The sequence below is a fragment of the Lampetra fluviatilis genome, chromosome 40 (assembly GCF_964198595.1).
Source record: "Lampetra fluviatilis chromosome 40, kcLamFluv1.1, whole genome shotgun sequence".
NCBI lineage: Eukaryota > Metazoa > Chordata > Hyperoartia > Petromyzontiformes > Petromyzontidae > Lampetra > Lampetra fluviatilis.
Window position 1 is genome coordinate 2,321,124 of NC_136314.1, and position 18,891 is coordinate 2,340,014.

The 18,891-nt window shown below is 46.9% G+C and overlaps 1 protein-coding gene across 1 annotated transcript; it reads left to right on the top strand.

Annotated features, from left to right (window-relative positions):
• Positions 1 to 1,038: 1,038 nt before the first annotated feature.
• On the top strand, positions 1,039 to 15,669 carry LOC144946244 (protein Wnt-7b-like). Its single transcript, XM_078875136.1, has 4 exons — positions 1,039 to 1,097; positions 7,548 to 7,774; positions 11,494 to 11,765; positions 14,851 to 15,669. Exons 1-4 carry the CDS (start codon positions 1,039 to 1,041, stop codon positions 15,328 to 15,330), a joined length of 1,038 nt encoding a protein of 345 aa, XP_078731262.1. The 3' UTR covers positions 15,331 to 15,669.
• The last annotated feature ends 3,222 nt before the right edge of the window (positions 15,670 to 18,891 follow it).

Below are 18,891 nucleotides of genomic sequence, written 5' to 3' on the forward strand. Positions count from 1 at the left end.
GAACTCTCGATTTAAAGCTTTCGTGACTGCAGGGATTCATCTTCTTGGTTCTTTCGGTAAAGTCACGTAGAATGGAAATAATAAAATAATAAAAATAAAACATAATAAAATAATTCTCACGACGTTTCGGCCACAACGCAAGCAGCCGTCCTCAGGTGGATAGCAGGTCTGTTGAGGAGACAGTCTGAATTCAGACTCTGTCTTGAGTGACAGAGTTAATTTCGGGTAAAATCAATGAATTCAGACTCTGTCTCCTCGACAGACCTGCTCTCCACCTGAGGACGGCTGCTTGCGTTGTGGCCGAAACGTCGTGAGAATTATTTTATTGTTTTATTTTTATTATTTTATTATTTCCATTCTACGTGAATTTACCGAAAGAACCAAGAACATGTTGAACTCTCTTATCCAACACAACTTTGACGGTGCCGATTGTTGCTGACCACTTGGTGTTCTGAGCCTTTGGAACCTTTGGTCACAACTGCGTTCTTTTTATATATAAAAAATCGTCTACAAAGTGATATTAACACTGGTGAACAACATTGTTCAAGTCCATCATCATCATCATCAATAACACTGGTCAACACACTTTTTCTGGCATAAGGTATTCCAACGGTTTGTAAGGTAATTTTCGGGAGCTGATTCCAAATCTGTTTTTTGAGATATCAAATATTGCATTTTCAATAAAAACTGCAGAAGAAAAATATTAAATAAATGTGGATATCTACATAAAATGATATTATAAACACACTATCCTAAAAATACAGCACCATATTTTAACACTAAAGCAGTCACTGACTCGCAACAACTTGCAATCATAAGTGACAGAGTTAATTTCGGGTAAAATCAATGAAAATGGGGTATGCCGATTGCATAAAAATGAGATGTGATAGAGCAAATTTGAGATCAGATTTGGAATCAGCACCCTGAAATTAGTCTAAAACAGCTGCAAAAGTCTAGGCCAGAATTTTTTTTTTTAATCTGTTCGATGTTTGCGTGCAGTTTTGTTGTATGCATTCATCATCATCATCAGCAGCCGTGATGAAGACGTCCCTTCACAGTGCAGGGGTCGGCAACCTGCTGCTTCAGAGCCGCATTCGGTGGCTCTTTAAGGACCACTTTGTGACTTGATTTAAGGACCACCGTCTCGTTTTCACATGCATTGCGGCTCTAGAAATATTGAGGGTTTGTTTACTGAATAAAAAAAAAAGATTGGTCTTGTTATTTTGGTTGCCGACCTCTGACCATGGGAGTTCTATTTACCATTGAAGTCCAGTTCATCATGGGAGTCCAGTTTACCATGGAAATTCAGTTTACATGGGAGTCCAGTTCATCATGGGAGTCCAGTTTGCTATGGAAATCCCGTTGACCATGGGAGTCCAGTTTACTCATGAAGTCCAGTTTACCATGAGAGTCCAATTTACTAGGAAAGTCCAGTTTACCATGGAAATTCAGTTTACATGGGAGTCCAGTTCATCATGGGAGTCCAGTTTGCTATGGAAATCCCGTTGACCATGGGAGTCCAGTTTACTCATGAAGTCCAGTTTACCATGAGAGTCCAATTTACTAGGAAAGTCCAGTTTACCATGGGCAGTGGTGTCAACCTGCAGCTCTGAAGCCGCATGCGGCTGTTCAAGGACTGCTTTGTGACGTCGCTATTTATCAAGAACCGCCGTCTCGTATGCACGTGCATTGTGGCTCTTGAAATATTGAGGGCATTTTTTTTTGTCTGTTACCGAATTCGAACAAAAATGTATATTCGTGTTATATTGGTTGCTGACCCCCTGCCTTGCTTTAACCTTGCCATGCAAGTTACAGTCATGAGCAATGTATTGCACAAAGGGGGCACGAACGGGGGAGAGGTTTTGGATTTGATCGCGATCAAACCCAAAAAACCTGTATCATGGATGATATTGGTCGCGAAAGCCGACGTGTTAAGCCGGTGATGATGAAGTAGTGGGTGGCGCATTGAGCGAAACACCTGACCAGCCGTCAGCGGCGACTGATGCCCGAACCAGTCTGGTGAAGTAGGAACTTGTGGTCAGACGGCCACGTGACCGACACAGGGTGAGAGGGCCTTCATCCAGCAGTAGATGTACAAAGAAACCGCAGTGTCACTGCATATATATTCTACACACTATGTACGAACGCATTCACCTATCACTGAACTAACCCACACGTGCCACAGACGTGAACAAAGTTGTCCTCTCCACTGCTGGGCGATGACCCACCTCCCCGTGACGTTTCAGTCGTGAGGGATTGTTCAACCGTACGGTAACTTCACCACCTTAGCCGGTGCAAGTCGCTTGGCCGCTGTAAATGTCCATGCGACGATAAGCCACTTCGTTGAGGTGTCATTTGTGGCCAAGTCGCTTCTCAACCAGCGCTACATAGCTCAGCGGGGCCTTACCTCGTAAAATAAAACATATCTTAGTTTTGTTAGAGGGGGGGGGGAGTGGGCACAAGGCGGGTTTAGATATCACTCGCCGCTGATGTTATCCGCGGCCGTGACTTGAACTCTGGGCGCGGGTTCACGTCGCTGTGCGCTCGCTAATCGCTCCGTCACTGCTCCACCACACGAGGCAGCGAGCGGCGTTAACGACTTAGGCAGCGGTGGTGGTGCTGGTGGTGGTGGTGGTGGTGCTGGTGCTGGCGGTGGCGGTGCTGGTGCTGGTGGTGGTGCTGGTGGTGGTGGTGGTGCTGGTGGCGGTGCTGGTGGTGCTGGTGGTGCTGGTGGTGCTGGTGGTGGTGCTGGTGGTGCTGGTGGTGCTGGTGGTGCTGGTGATGCTGGTGGTGCTGGTGTTGCTGGTGGTGCTGGTGGTGCTGGTGCTGGTGGTGGTGCTGGTGGTGGATGTTTTAGATTTGTGCTCCAGAGCCTCTGCCGACGCAGTCTGATTTTTACAAAAGTGGCACAGAACCGATGATGGCACCAGTTGTTGAGTTCCACCTCTTCACGGTGCTGTATTAGATCCAGTTGGATTCCCGACTTTGAAATTCCCTCCCCCGTCGTCTCATTGTCCACCGTTCTAATAACCATGCCCGATGCAAGAAGCGTATCAATGTTGTAGCAATTGATTTCTTCCGGGTGCTGTTTGTTGCTGGCTATTCTGCGTTTTGGGCCTTTAGATAACAACGCATTGCTTACTGTTGGGGACGATACGCAGCACGTGAGCGCGTACACGTTTTTTTTGTTATCTCGCATCTACATTCACGTACAAATGTGTGCATTGTGTATTTCCTACAAAGTTGGATGTGTGTTTTATATTACAACAGCTCCTTACCGTAATAGTTGTATTAAGACAGTATTTTTTTTCTGACGATTGTGAATATATTTACCAACAGTTATTGATTCACAATTCACACAACACACACACACGCACTCTACCAATTATTTAGTAATGCTGCTGCATTGGCAGCGGTCCACGAACACAAATAACGACAACAACTCGACACGCATCACACGAGCACGGTATGTCTATTTAAAACAACAACAACAACTAAAACTCCGAGCTTCTGCATTAGCCACAATCACGGCAGTCGCACAAAGCAATGCTCACAATGCGACTGGGTGCATTATTCCTGCTCTGTGGGAGCCGTCAGTCATATTCATAATGTTCAGTTAAAGCCATCAGTCATCCTCAAAGTTTGTTTCGACGGTTTGTTTGTTTGTTAACACCAAACAAATGGTGGGGCCAAGATTCACATCAACTTGTGTGCACTGATGCAAGCAGAGAGACGACACGAGTTTGAATTGTCATTTCTCGAAAATGCGGCGGGGTTGTTTTTATTTATTTATTTTCCAAAATAGGCAATGGTCACGATCGTGGGTTATTTGTTTTTTGGTTCCCTGAGCTAACCCCAAAGACGAACGGTGTAAATAATTATTTATATATCGGCTCTTCACAAGCGCGCGCCATGGGCTGAACGACGAGCCGGCGAGATCGTAGCGGCGACATCGCCACGGAACAGAAATGCGGCGGCGCTCAGTCGCCGTGGAGCATTGCATGCGTTGGTTCGCACCGAGTGAGTGTTGGGGCTGGCTGCCATGGCAGTGGTGTGCACTGAGTGAGTGTTGGGGCTGACTGGGATGGCAGTGGTGTGCACTGAGTGAGTGTTGGGGCTGGCTGCCATGGCAGTGGTGTGCACTGAGTGAGTGTTGGGGCTGACTGGGATGGCAGTGGTGCGCACCGAGTGAGTGTTGGGGCTGGATGGGATGTCAGTGGTGTGCACTGAGTGAGTGTTGGGGCTGGCTGCCATGGCAGTGGTGTGCACTGAGTGAGTGTTGGGGCTGGCTGTGATGGCAGTGGTGTGCACTGAGTGAGTGTTGGGGCTGCATGTGATGGCAGTGGTGTGCACTGAGTGAGTGTTGGGGCTGCCTGTGATGGCAGTGGTGTGCACTGAGTGAGTGTTGGGGCTGCCTGTGATGGCAGTGGTGTGCACTGAATTAGTGTTGGGGCTGGCTGCCATGGCAGTGGGTGCGCACGCGCAAATAACGAAAACGAACTCGTCTCAATCGGCAGACATCACCGCGTCGAACGGGAAAGAACAAGAAACATGGGCTACGTTTTCGTTGCGCATGGTACACCGTGAAAGGTCTCCCTGCGTTTAAACAACACATGTCCCGCCTGTATCTGAATGAAAACGTTGGGAAGTGCACCTTCTTCTGAACCGGTCGATGTGTCTGTAATGTGAGGCGAGATGAAAGCTGGGGTTGCGTCTTACTTTCCGATGAGTCTTTCAATGCGAGGGGGCATACAGCCGTGCCCGACGGATGGTGAGAGCCCTTCTGATAGGATGCAATGGCTCCCGCAGGTATTGCTGATCTCGGCTGAGCAATTACCAAAGTATCCACAACACAAAGGAATGCGGCGTTGGGTTTTTTTGTATTTTACCTTGGTCCTAATGATAGTAATAATTCCGTCACATTGCTGCTGCTGTTCAGGTTTGGGGCATTCACCCGCACATCAGCGGTGGCTGTGTAATTGTACGTCACGCGCCCCGCGCCAAGTATCACACTCGGTAATGGCAGGTAATGTAACATAATTGGATTCGGCGATGAAAGGGAGAGCATTTGAATGAAGTTCCCTGAATAATAATAATAATATCGTTACGGGCAGAGCGGTGGCGCAGCGGGTTAGCGCATCTCGGCGATGAAACCTGAGTTCGATTCCGGGCCACGGCTGACATCTGTGGCGTTGAGAGTATTTGGCTGCTGTGCATTTCCACTTGATAAGCCACTTCGTTGAACCATTATTTGCGTCCAGGAGCTTCTGAAAAAGAGCTATACAGCTCAGTGGGCCTTAGCCGGTAAAAAACAATTGTTTTAGAGGGTGATGTCTGAACCACGCCTGTTCCGCATCCCCACATTTATCAACTAGCACTGACCCACGTGGTGAAGTATGGTCAAACAACCTCTCTGACCACGTGGTTGAAGTATGGTCAAACAACCTCACTGACCACGTGGTTGAAGTATGGTCAAACAACCTCTCTGACCACGTGGTGAAGTATGGTCAAACAACCTCTCTGACCACGTGGTTGAAGTATGGTCAAACAACCTCTCTGACCACGTGGTTGAAGTATGGTCAAACAACCTCTCTGACCACGTGGTGAAGTATGGTCAAACAACCTCTCTGACCACGTGGTGAAGTATGGTCAAACAACCTCTCTGACCACGTGGTGAAGTATGGTCAAACAACCTCTCTGACCACGTGGTGAAGTATGGTCAAACAACCTCTCTGACCACGTGGTGAAGTATGGTCAAACAACCTCTCTGACCACGTGCTGAAGTATGGTCAAACAACCTCTCTGACCACGTGGTGAAGTATGGTCAAACAACCTCTCTGACCGACACAACGTGGGGGAGGGAGGCCATCATCCATAAAGTGTCTGCTAGTCGCTGTGAGGTTCGCGCACACTGCACAGTCTATGTTCTTACAGAGCACGCTATTTAAAAAGGTAATTAACTGTGTACTGTATTTTAAAAACCTAGTCGCATTTTAAATGAACGCTCACGAACGTGCTGGAAGGCATCTGGTTATATGTTTACAAATGTAAACGCGGTGAAATGTAACTGTATATTATTGTCGATAACACATGTGCTGAAACATTGAGTTATTTAATAAAAATCGACAATAATGTAAACAAATCACTTATTTGGCATATGTCTACCTTAGAAACACTCATTTGACTTTGAATTTATAATTTGTTCAAAGTAAGTCTTTCTGTTATATGAAAATACAATGCGGTTTAGAAAATGTTTTTTTTTATAAATGAGACCAAGATGTATAGGGTATACATCTTTAAACTGATATTTATTTATCAATTAGATGTGTTACTCTGTAAACAGTGATTTAACATAATATGCTGCACAGAGTTATTACATTACTTTATATAAATACATTATATTACACTGTGTAACATTTTTTTTTTGTTCCTGGGTAGTACGTATTAATTCCTAATTGCTTATGCCTCAAAAGTACAGAAAATGCCTTATTCCCCACAAACTTTGCTTTTGTGATCAGGACAATTATATTTTGAAATGTAACTATTTTCAATGAGCAAACGTGGTTTGCATTTGTGTCATTCCTTCACATAAAGTCCTGGTTACAAAAGCAAAGTTTGTGGGGAATAATAGCCATGTTTGACTACTTTTGAGGCATAAGCAATGAGATAATAACACTTACTACCCAGGAACAAAAATCGTGTTACATCGTGTTATCATTCAGTTATAGAATAAAGCACAGTCCCATCGATGACCACATTGCATCTTCGTTGTAATCCTCTCAAATGTGACTTGATGTATGAATGCGTTGAATGTACTTAATCGCCATTGTTGTGTTACTTTCTAGCAGCGTTGTGCACAAATACATCACGGTCCTATCTCACACGGTGGAGATGATTGTGAGTGAGTGATGGACATTTTTGTGATGTTTTAGAAAGCGCGAGAGAACCAAAACTTTGTTCAAATATTGTCGAATTTATGCCTATAACTAGAATACAAAAGTGACAAACTGAATGATTGTCTATAGGGTTTACTGATTTCACTCATAGGGCAGGCTCTGCCTAAGGGTTAACATTGCTTAAAGTCTCATGCAAAATACCAACAAATACATCGTCTCTATTGTCAGTAAACCAAAGCAATCTACCTCCCATGGAGTGTGATAGAAAGAATGAAAAGCCCACTAATAAGTTAATATTTATTTAATATTGTGCTTACACATGCGTTCAGGTCACAAAGCACGCACGCATTGCACAGTTCGTACTTGTGTACCAACGCGCGTTGTACGAGCGTTGTACCAACAGCAAAACAAAATCTCAGACAATCCAACACAACCCTAACCAAGAAACCGATTATCGGAATAGCCCAACCATTGTACCACATCATGGGTGGTCTCCGGATGACGCATAGAATTTGGCAAGTTATTCCTTGGGGACCTGGACACATTTGAATTTTGTTTCTCAATATGCCACTCATTCCCTGCTCCCCCATCACCCCTGTCCCTCCTCTCTCTCCTCTCTCTCTCTCTCCATCCCCCATCGCCCACCTGCAGGGCGCTGTCGTCTGTGGTTGCGCTGGGTGCCAACATCATCTGCAACAAGATCCCGGGTCTGGCCCCGCGGCAGCGAGCGTTGTGCCAAAGCCGGCCCGATGTCATCATCGTCATCGGGGAGGGCGCGCAGTTGGGCATCAGCGAGTGCCAGTACCAGTTCCGCTTCGGCCGCTGGAACTGCACGGCGCTGGGTGAACGTACTGTGTTCGGGCAAGAGCTCAAAGTAGGTAAGTCGCCTCGCTACAGCGGCACGCCCCGACACACGCGGTCCACACAGTCCACGCGGCGGTGCGTGGCTCACACACGCAGTAGTGTCGGTTACACACGCGGTCCGTGTGTCTCGTCACAGTCCCCCCTCCAACCACATAGACTGCTGGCTATACTCGCAGTCTGCCAGCACACCCAAGTCAGCATGTCTCACAGTACAACAGTCACATAGCCCTGTCGGCTGTGCGCACAGTCCACCGGCTACACAACTCACCCGTCTTGGAGGCGGTCAGCCTCGATCATCTATCGATACGGACCACCAGAGACCCAGACCACAGCCTAAACCCACCAGCTACATAATCAATTGGGCTGCACAATCCAGCTGCCTCACAGCTTCGCTAGCAACACAGTCTATTACTTATGCTCAGTCTGCTCGCTATAGTTTACCAAGATCAAGATGCATCCGAGACAGAGTCCACCAGTTGGAAAGCCCAATAGCTACATGGTTCACCCAATTCACAGTTGAGAAGTCCACCAGCGATACAGTCGACTGGATGCAACAGACATGCCACCAACCGCACACATGGTTCACCGAGCTACAAACTACTGCTGCTGCTGCTGCACGGTCTACCTTCGAAGAAGTTCACCAGTTAGACGGTCAATCGATTACAAAGCCAACCTTCTCAACAACAAAGCTGCTGGACAGATCATCGGTTATTCTCCACCAGTGGCCCTTAACCGTTACTGCAACCTTTGCACGCCTTTGGTTTTTAATCGTAAAAAATATTCATAACGTTAACAAATAATACATAGGTTTGATGAAACAAAGTTGTTGTACTTACATGTGCCCGTGGCTTAATTTGGTGTTTCGATGATTTATCTAAACAAAAAAAATCTGCCCGTGTCTCGCACCCCCAGAGAGGGCATCTCGCACGCCCAGGGGATGCGTGCACCCCAGGTTAAGAAGCACTGCTCTACACAGTCCAGCAATATGCGCCCAATGCACACACAACGCACAGTGACCATTGCCACGCCATGCAGTGCGTCACACTCCACAGGGTGACAATTTTCCACCTCGTCACTTCGTCTGCAGCGCTTATCACCTGGGCGGTGAACGTTGACGCGCATCCGTTGATCGGTTGTTGTGGAAAAAAATGGGGGCTATGTGTTTGTGGCCGGGGAAAAAAATATCCCTGATTTCCCCATCAATCACGTGACAGCTGAGGGGTGAGGGCCTGGTATGATCTCTCATCGTTGGCAATGTGTCCACGTCGAGCCCTCTTTGAAGAAACCTTTCAATAGAATGTTCGTTTTTGGCGAGCATGAGCACGATTCGATTTAAGATTTTTTTTTAACAACCGTGTTATGAATGTCCGCGTGAATCCATTAGTTTTGGTATCTCTCACAATCATATTTCCCTCATTACCACCAATTAAATTTTGGATGATAGTAGCACAAACATTCAAAGAGGTTTTAATATATATAAATAGTATCTTGCATGTCCCGGCACCTTTGACAAAGCCTTGAAGTCTATCACCCTCGGCGTGTTTCCAAAATGCTTGTTTAAAACAATATTCTTTTGCCAAACTGAGGTGGTATTTTGCTTACTACCAGAGGCGTTTGTCATTATTCCCGCCACTTAATGTGAAGGTGAGTGCACGGTGGGGGGGAGGGGGAGCTTCTCTTGACCTTAGCTATAACCTTAAGTCTTGACCTTCAGTGTGATTATGGGATAAGTGGCCCCAGACAGATCGCCGGTTCACAGCATTCTTTCTGCTGATGCTGTTAAGTGCTAAAGGCCATAGGTCAACGTGGAAAATCGGAATCTTGATTTAGACTGGAAGAGGAATCCGATGAGCTAGGAAGCTCTGTTTTTTTTTTTTACAGATGTCCAGTAAGGATAAAAGGAGACAAATAAACTCAAGCAGAACATTTACACGAGGGGAAATTCTTCAGGACAGATTAGGCTCAACGTGACAAAGGTTTGCAGTGTTATTAGAAATCTAAATTTGATGATCAACAACAGCAAATGCAATGCAGAAGAATATTTGCAATCGGTTAATATTACCCGCAGTGACATGCATAAAAAATATCGAGAATGATGGTTAAAATGGAACAAACGGTGAAAAGGATGGAAAGGCTCACGTTTACAATTGCCCTGACAGGTGTAAATTGGAACACGTGGAACAGGAAACACCCGCAAATTAGAGACATCGTTTTGAACGTTAGGGAAAGCGACGAGGCCTTGGGCAGGAGGCGTTTGCTCTAAGGGACAATGGACTCCGATCGAGGCTGTTAACAGAATGGAAACCGTCTTCACGCAAACTCCGGTCGTCCTGACAGCGGCTTTTGGCTCTGCATCGAACAAAGACGGTTACCGCATCGCGCGCTTTCAGATGCGCTTCTGCGGCTGTCTGAAATGTGCTTCCTTCCGATATTAGCAAGCCACTGGAGCTATGCACTTTAAAATCTAAAGTGAAAATTAATTTATTTTGAACTGCTTTTTGTGTTTAGTTTGTAGTCTTTGCCCGCACCTCCGATTAGCACTGTTCGCTACGTACGGTGCGAAAGACGTTCAACATACATACAATCCAAAGGAGAGGTTGACCTCCGTAGGGATGGAGCGAGCGATGAGAAGTTTATGCTTCAGAATGACATGGATTGTGGGTTGTCACCGAACCATGAGGGATGCTGACAAGGTGGGAAAACCTTCATCCAGCAGTTGATAGACCATGACGTATGATGGTGGTTATGATGATGACCACCATCAGATTGAAGAGATGTCATTGAATTTGTATGCATGAGCCGTGGAGGAGATCACAACGGGTCGAATGAAGGTTAGGAGGACGTGCAGATGTGATAAAAAAAATTAGTGACCTTAAAAAGATACCGCAGAGTCAACAAAATCATACACGTGCGGTGATGTCATAATGTCTATTAATCTCAGTAATGTCAGATACGTCCAATGTCACAAATGTTCAACATTTGTGACATTGGATGTCACAAATGTTCAACATTGTATTTTTCGGGTTTTTTATTCTTTGGTATTTGAGCATCGCTGGCCATCCAGAATCTATTTTCCACCGCGAGTCGTTCCGCTGGTGCTGGGGAGTCCTCCTCCAGTTGCCGCCCCCCGTGTGGTGGTGGTGAGGGTGGTGGTGGTGGTGGTGAGGGTGGTGGTGGTGAGGGTGGTGGTGAGGGTGGTGGTGGTGGTGGTGAGGGTGGTGGTGGTGGTGGTGGTGGTGAGGGTGGTGGTGGGGGTGGTGGTGGTGGTGGTGAGGGTGGTGAGGGTGGTGGTGGTGGTGGCGAGGGTGGTGGTGGTGAGAGTGGTGGTGGCGAGGGTGCCCCCTCCCCTCCCCCCACAATGCTGTTTTTCAGGGAATTTCGTCGATGTCGCAAATGTCACCCCCCTCCCCCACTGATACGCGTCTCCTCTCCCGTGTCCCCTCCGACCCCTACCGACCCCTACCGACCCCTCTAACCCCTCTGACCCCTACCGACCCCTACCGACCCCTGCGACCCCTGCGACCCCTACCGACCCCTACCGACCCCTACCCACCCCTCCCATCCCTGCCAACCCCTCTGACCCCTCTGACCCCTACCGACCCCTCCGACCCCTACCGACCCCTCCGACCCCTACCGACCCCACCGACCCCTACCGACCCCACCGACCCCTAATAACCCCTCCGACCCCTCCGAACCCTCCGACCCCTACCGACCCCTACCGACCCCTCCAAAGGTAGCCGAGAAGCGGCGTTCGCGCACGCGGTGGCGTCGGCGGGCGTGGCGCACGCCATCACGACGGCGTGCAGCCAGGGCAACCTGAGCGAGTGCGGCTGCGACCGAGCGCGCCAGGGCTCGTACAACGCGCGCGAGGGCTGGCGCTGGGGCGGCTGCTCGGCGGACGTCCACCACGGCCTCGAGCTGTCGCGCCTCTTCGTGGACGCTCGCGAGGTGCGCCAGAGCGCGCGCACGCTCATGAACCTGCACAACAACCGCGTGGGACGCAAGGTGAGCGCCCGGCGGTCGCTCGCCAGCCGTCGTCGCTGTCGTCACGCGGCGGTCGTGTAGACAGCCAACGAGAAGTCGAGAGGGGTGAAACCAGGATTCCAGCCTCGTTTGCGAGAGTGGACGCGAATCGACGAAGACGAGAAAAAAATGTAAACTGAAAAAAAAAATTGGTCGTAAATAACGGAGCGGAGCTAAAGCTGCGTTTAGAGGAGGAACAAAAATGTTCGCAAATCTACGTAACTATTAAATTAAATAGAATTTCCCGTAAAATGATGTTTTTTAAAATCAAATTACGATGAAAACAATTAAAATTACGATCACGTGATCTATCACTACAAGCATCTTAGCAACACTAATCAGGGGGAAATATATTCGATGTAATCGACCTGGAAACACTGTGCTTCTAATCTGAGTAAAGTGCAATCACTTTGCATCAAGGACTCCTTCATGCACTGTCGAGGCTTACAAGGTACATGCTCACCTGCTTACGGGATTTGAGAGTTGTATTTGGCCACCAGTAAAGGAAAGCATCCCCCCCCTCCCCATCCTTGGCTTAGAATGACACTTCTGGATGAGCAGTTTGGACAAAAACATCATCCCGTATGAAGCAGGCAAGACACTTTAATAAAATCCCCCAAATGTAATCAGAATCGGAGTCAAAAGTTTATTTGCCACTGAGTAAAGCCACAGAGAGCTAAGAAACAATTTTTCAATGATGACTCGGCCAGCAGACAACATCACAGCATTCCACAATTACAGATCAAACATATAACAAAAGCAGTTATGTTGCACAATCAAATGATGCAGAATTGCAATGACGGGTCACTTGCAAAATGTGTCTTTCTCACCCCCACCCTCGCAATCCGAGCGAGCATTAGAGCGTTTTGGAACGTCACGGCTAAAAAAAAAAATTACTTTTCCATTTTACCTCGCAAAGATTGAAACACCGCAGGGGGTTACCGAATTTGACCGCACGCAGCTCTCTCGTTGACCTTTACCTCTGACCTTCTACTTTTAACGGGTCACTCCTCTTCCTCCCCTCCCTCCCTCCCTGCTTCCCTCCCTCCCTCCTTCCTTTTTTTACGATCAGTGGAAACAAGAAGATGCTCGGTGTATTCGGCACTTTGCTTCGTTCATCATTTCGTAATTTTTTTTTTATTAAAATTTTTAAAACTTGGCTTTATGTAAACCCCCCCCCCCTCTCGCTCGCTCTCTCGCTCGCTCTCTCTCTCGCTTGCTCTCTCGCTCGCTCACTCTCTCGCTCTGTCTCGTTCTGCACGCAGCACCCCTCGCAGTCCGACGGCCTCCGACAGGTAGCTCATATCAGTCCTTCGCCTGCCTTCTCACACCAACCCCTCCCAAACCCCATCTCAGACTCTCTCGCATTTCACAAGCAGATGAAACAGCAACATCACAGCTATGCAGACAGTTTGGGATTTGCAGGGTTAAAGATGGATTGTTTGAGAAGCGAGAGAGAGGTTTTTTTTTTAAACCCCACCTGGTTGCACAGCTCCCCCCCGCCCTTTGGTGCCCCTCCCGAGAGTGCGAGAGAGAAAATATTTAAGCCCGCGGACAATAAATACCAAGGCAGGTTTTCACAAGAGCGTGTCATTGTGCGTTTGTCGTAATGGTGTTATGGCAAAAATTAACCCACTTGCCACGAAAGCCCGCAAAGGATGCACGCTTTGTTTTGTAAAATGACCCTCGAAGTGAGAGACGCTCCGTCACGGAGCGATCCTCCTGCGACGGCATCGTAAGTGGCCGCTTTAAAACCACGGCCGCGTTAGGTGGCCGTGCGTTCTTGTGAAACACATTTAAAATGCTGAACTTTACACGATTTGAGTGTTTTTTACCAAATGCATTAGTTTGATTCACAGTGTTTTGCAATTGACGCAAATTTATATATCAGCTATATCGTCTCCGGTAACCATTGCAATGAGTTAGAGGGATATTGCTGTTGAATTTAAGACATTAATATCGACAACAAAGAGGTTACTACGTTCATGACGTATGTGGCAATATTTGAGAGCATTATTATTTTTTATTCTTTGGAACCAGATTTATGAAAGCCAAAATCGACCTTTTTGTGATATCGTTCAGCTTCATTAGAAATGTATCAAGTCTGTGTTAGATGTCATAGAGAAGCATAGACGTGGAATATATTTGGGATGTGCATGTTCTCCCAGTGGTTCTCCGGTTTTTCCCTCCAGATTTCGAATCACCGTGCGTTCACAAATGATAGCCCAATGAAGTGTTATATAGATCAATGGTCCTTACCTCGTCAAAAAAAACCCATCTTTTAAAAATAGTTTATAGTGTCCGGGCCGTGCTGCATGCTGTTTGGAACGATGTCTGGCTGTTCGTCCCACGTTCTGCGAACCAAATTCAGTGGTGATGTGTGAACGGACGGACGGAGAGAGCTCGTGCATAAACACTGATGACGAACGCTTGTGTTGCAATAGAAACGTCGTAGTTTTTTGTTATGTTTAGTTTTTTTTCTTTGAACCTATCTACGTGACTTTACCAAAAGACACAACAAATACTAAAAATAGCTTTACAAATAAGAACAAAATGTATTAATCTGGAATTACATATATTCAGCATTCATATACAACTACCAAAACTCCGATTCAGCACGATGCAAAATAAGTTCAACATTCATGCAACTTTTTTATTCTAATTCATACGATATTCCAATACTAGCAATGAATCCCATGCTGTGTCAGTTTTTGGGGGTTAATTTGACCTTACTTCACCATGCCGGTTAGTGCAGGTTGGTAAAGGCAGCTCTTGTTAGCTATAGCCAGGAATCAAACTCCGTCACCCAGTTCACAGTTCAACGTGCTTAACCGCTGCGCCACCACTCGTTTGAAAATCCAATATTGCATTGGTGTAAGCGGTAAAACCCAACGGCCCAGTGCAAGGATGCAGTCGGCTCGCAACTTGTGTTTGAACACGCTTCGCTCTTCACGCTCTGCCGTAACCCGCCTTCTGTTGGCGGCACGGGAACCAGCGGCGGCACGTGTATTTCTTGGGGCGCTTGTTCGCAGATGTTCCTTATCGCCATTTCCACTCCACCGACCAGGTGCTGGAGGAGAAGATGAAGCTGGAGTGCAAGTGCCACGGCGTGTCGGGCTCGTGCACCACCAAGACGTGCTGGACCACGCTGCCCAAGTTCCGCGAGGTGGGCTACGCGCTCAAGGACAAGTACGAGCACACGGTGCACGTGGAGCCGGTGAGCGGCAGCCGTTACCTGCGGCCGATGTTCCTCAAGGTGAAGAAGTCGCGCTCGTACCGCAAGCCGCTCGACACGGAGCTCGTGTTCACCGAGCGCTCGCCCAACTACTGCGAGGAGGACCCGGCGACGGGTAGCGCGGGGACACGCGGTCGCCTGTGCAACCGCACGTCGCCGCACGCCGACGGCTGCGACCTGCTGTGCTGCGGCCGCGGCTACAACACGCACCAGTACACGCGCGCGTGGCAGTGCAACTGCAAGTTCCACTGGTGCTGCTACGTGCGCTGCAGCGCGTGCAGCGAGAGGACAGAGGAGTACACGTGCAAGTGACGGAGGCGGTCGGTCGGTCGGTCGGTTGGTCGGTTGGTGATGCCCTCTTGAAATGATGGGGCGAGGGAGGGCAGTTTGATTTGTGTTTGTTTCGGTTTTTATTGCCGGCGTTAAGTATTGAGCTCGTTTGATTTTACGTTTTTGTTTCTTGTGGTGGTGTTGTTTTTGTCGGCGTTCTTTTTGACAGTTTTTTTATTTTTACTTTTAGTTTATTTTAATTTTAAATGATTATAACGCGGGGTGAAATGGAAGTGTAATTTCCATGGCACGCGATTCGTGAGACGGTGGATTTCAATAATGACAGATCCCATCGCCGTGTGCTTAAAGTGCCGATTGAGAGTGGGAAGAATTAATTGAGGACCGTGGACGCAAATTTCCTTTCGTGAAAGAGGGGCAAAGTTTTAACCTCAACAGTTTAATTACTTCTGAAAATCCATTTACATTCAGAAGTAAAGTTAAACAAAAATGAAGTTAAACATGCTGTTGCTGCAAAGCATACCCAATTAATCTTTGCATGCAGGATATAAACATTAAATAACTTTTAAAATTGAATTATATTTTTACATTAATTTTAACAAGTCTCCGCGAATAAGGTAACAAAAAAAACTTACTGTGGAGTATTGTACTTTAAGTATAATTATTTTTGTTTAAATTTTCAGATTGAAATGAATCAATATTTTGTTGTTGCGAGAAATTAACAAACTTAAGAAAAAAGTTAAAATAATAGCAGCAATATACGGGGGGTGGGGAGCTCAATCGCTCTCCGAGTGTCTTGTTAAAACCTTTTCATAGACGATGTGTGAAGACCTTGGTCTTAACGTGTAGCACTGACAAACAGAAAACAATCCAAGCTATGTGCAGTCTGTGCGTTTGTCGGTTCTCTGTGATGATTTGTGAGGGGGGGAGGGGGGAAATCGGTGAATTTGAATCTTGAACACACAACGCCGGCTTTTTTTTCGTTTCCATACAGCTGATGCCGCAGAATATCTTGTTGCGTATCAACTTTTGAATGTGTTCCTCGTAACTAATTTATAGGGGTTTGGCATAAAAAAAAATAAACCGCGAGACTGAACGTTGACGGTACACGTGGACTCGTGGAGAATATTTGCTTCCGTTTAGCATTTTAGGCAAAAGTACATTTCTCTACCTTTTATTTATTTTTATTTTGTACGGACTTACTATTAAACTGTAGGGAAGTCTTGCTTAGCAATGCATTTATTTGTATATTTTGCAAGAGAGTATTTTTATATGAATATTTTATTTATATTGCTGTTTTTTTTTTTGTAAATGTAACTGCTGAGGGGAAAAGTTTATTTGGAACACTGACAGATTAATTGTTTAAGTTGCGGTACACGATGTCCTCTCTCGACGCTTGCATAGTAACTGAACTGCACTAATTGTGAAGAAACACTGCAATAGTTTGACACGACAGTCTTGGCCACTTACAAGGGAATTGACGACGAGTGGCCTACCCCCACGGAAGTGCAGATTGATTCACGCGCCGGATTTTCAATCCAAAGGTCGCCGGTGTGATCCCATATTCCAGCGCGGAAGTTGAAACTCAAATCACCCCCCCCCCCTCCACCACCAACCTCTGTCCACCTGGCAATGTAAATGAAAACACCTGAGGTCAACACGTGGTGGTGGGGTCAAGTCTGGGGACGTCCACCTCTTCCAACACGTCTGGTCAACGTGGAAAGGTGGACCCAAGTCCCCTTTAGAGTTTGTGCGAGCGGAGGGCCTTGCGTTAGCGGTGGCGTGAGCGAGCATTTGCAGGGGCTGCACCTTTGCCCACATTTACCCAGCCTGCCCCACGAAATCCTTCCAGTTCCTTTGATTCAGAACCAGGTGAATGTGACGTACAAGATCGATGTTATACGAATGTGTAATACGCTCCACGATTGACGCGACATCACGAGGCTTTCATCCAGCAGCGGGTGAAGAAAAACGCCTGTGAATGAAAATTAGTACGATCATCATTATAATTGTTACCCATAACAAACAACAAAATATAAAGCGGGTAGAATCGTCATACCGTATATGTCGAGCGTAATAAAAAATGTGATTTTTCTTCTTGATTATCACGGCCACGAAGCCAACAATCGTTGACGTTGACAGCAGAGCGAGCGGCTCATCTGGGTCACAGCGAGCGGCCTAAGGCCCTTCGCTTAGCAGCTACAATGAGGGCGATTGATGGGCACGAGGTTTGTACAATCGGATCAGCCGGGCAGTGGACAGCACACCGAATGGGGGGTGGGGGGGAACACCAAAGGTGAATTGTGTAGCAAACACAATAAGTAAGGCTGCAAGCAAGCAGGGGTTGGCCAACATTTTCAAAACTGGAGGGGAAGAATAGAGGACGAATCCTGAAACGCCTTCATAACAAAACAAAAAAAAGACGGGGTATACAGACTGGCGGTTGAAAACCTGTGGTAGAACAAATTCAGTTATTTTGCGTTTGTCTCTTTTTTTTCTGGTCTAAGCACTATAGTTGTGGGAGTGCACGAAACTGTGGTCATATTGTCTGCCAGGCATGCAACACGTAGTCATGGGGTGGGTTTGTCCTGCGGTTTATTTTATATTTTGTTTCTCACGAAAGCACGGTTTGTGTACAAGCGGTGCGTTTCGGGACTTAAACGGCCACGGGACAGAAGCATAAGGAGCGGCGGCTGCGGTGGCGGCCGCGGTGGTGGCAGGCGGGGGCGCGCACCGTCTTCGGGATTGCACGGTGTTCGAGGCTACCGTAGTCTCGTTGTTACCATGAGTGAGGCCCCCCCCCCCCGCCCGCCTTATACACCCTGGAATTGTCGCGCGAACGCCAAGGCAGGATGGGCGCAGTGCGTTTCGCCGGCCTGCGTGCCCACGTTGTTGTCGGCGTATGAAATAATTTTTGCCTACGCGCACAAACCTCCGCAGAGAAATAAATGGCCATCACTGCATTTTTTCGGGTCTGCTTTTGTCCACGTTTAAAACAACAAAAAACAACGATGAACGTGATTGTCTTGAAAAGGGTTACCTGGCTGTCGACCCGTGTTGTACGTTGTGATGATGCGTTGGCTGCTCTGAGAGTTCGCAGTAAGACGAGTGTTTTTTTTTCTTAAATGTAAATTCCCCAGATTTAAAATGAATATTCAATTTCTAATCAGTGGCCTGCTAACGGATAATAACAGTAATACAGTTATAATAATACGAATGTCTGTTTTGCCACTTAAAAATAAAGTAAACCATGCAATCCACCACAACAGCAAGTCATAACGTTTGTGCTTTGTTTTCTGTGCTGAGGCTCCGTGGAATTTGCGTGGTGAACAGCCAATGAGCACTCGCCCTGCTGATGACTCGGAAATTTAAAACCAGTCCAGCATTTATCTGCTTAAATTATGGCGTGAAACAATTGTTCCATACGCTGATAGGCAAATGGAGAAAAAAAATACTTAATTTATTATATTTTCGTGGTGAAACAGATTCGTGAATTATTCTGGTAACCAAAATATGACATGACAGAAATTCCACATTATGACGATTCCATTCAAGGATTCGTTCTTTATAGAACTATTTAAAATA

Excerpts from the sequence above, each read along its gene's own strand:
- LOC144946244 (XM_078875136.1), top strand. The coding sequence starts at position 1,039 with ATGAAGACGTCCCTTCACAGTGCAGGGGTCGGCAACCTGCTGCTTCAG. Across the intron at positions 1,098-7,547 it reads CTGCTTCAGAGCCGCATTCG|GGCGCTGTCGTCTGTGGTTG; the intron begins GTGGCTCTTTAA and ends GCCCACCTGCAG. Across the intron at positions 11,766-14,850 it reads ACAACCGCGTGGGACGCAAG|GTGCTGGAGGAGAAGATGAA; the intron begins GTGAGCGCCCGG and ends TCCACCGACCAG.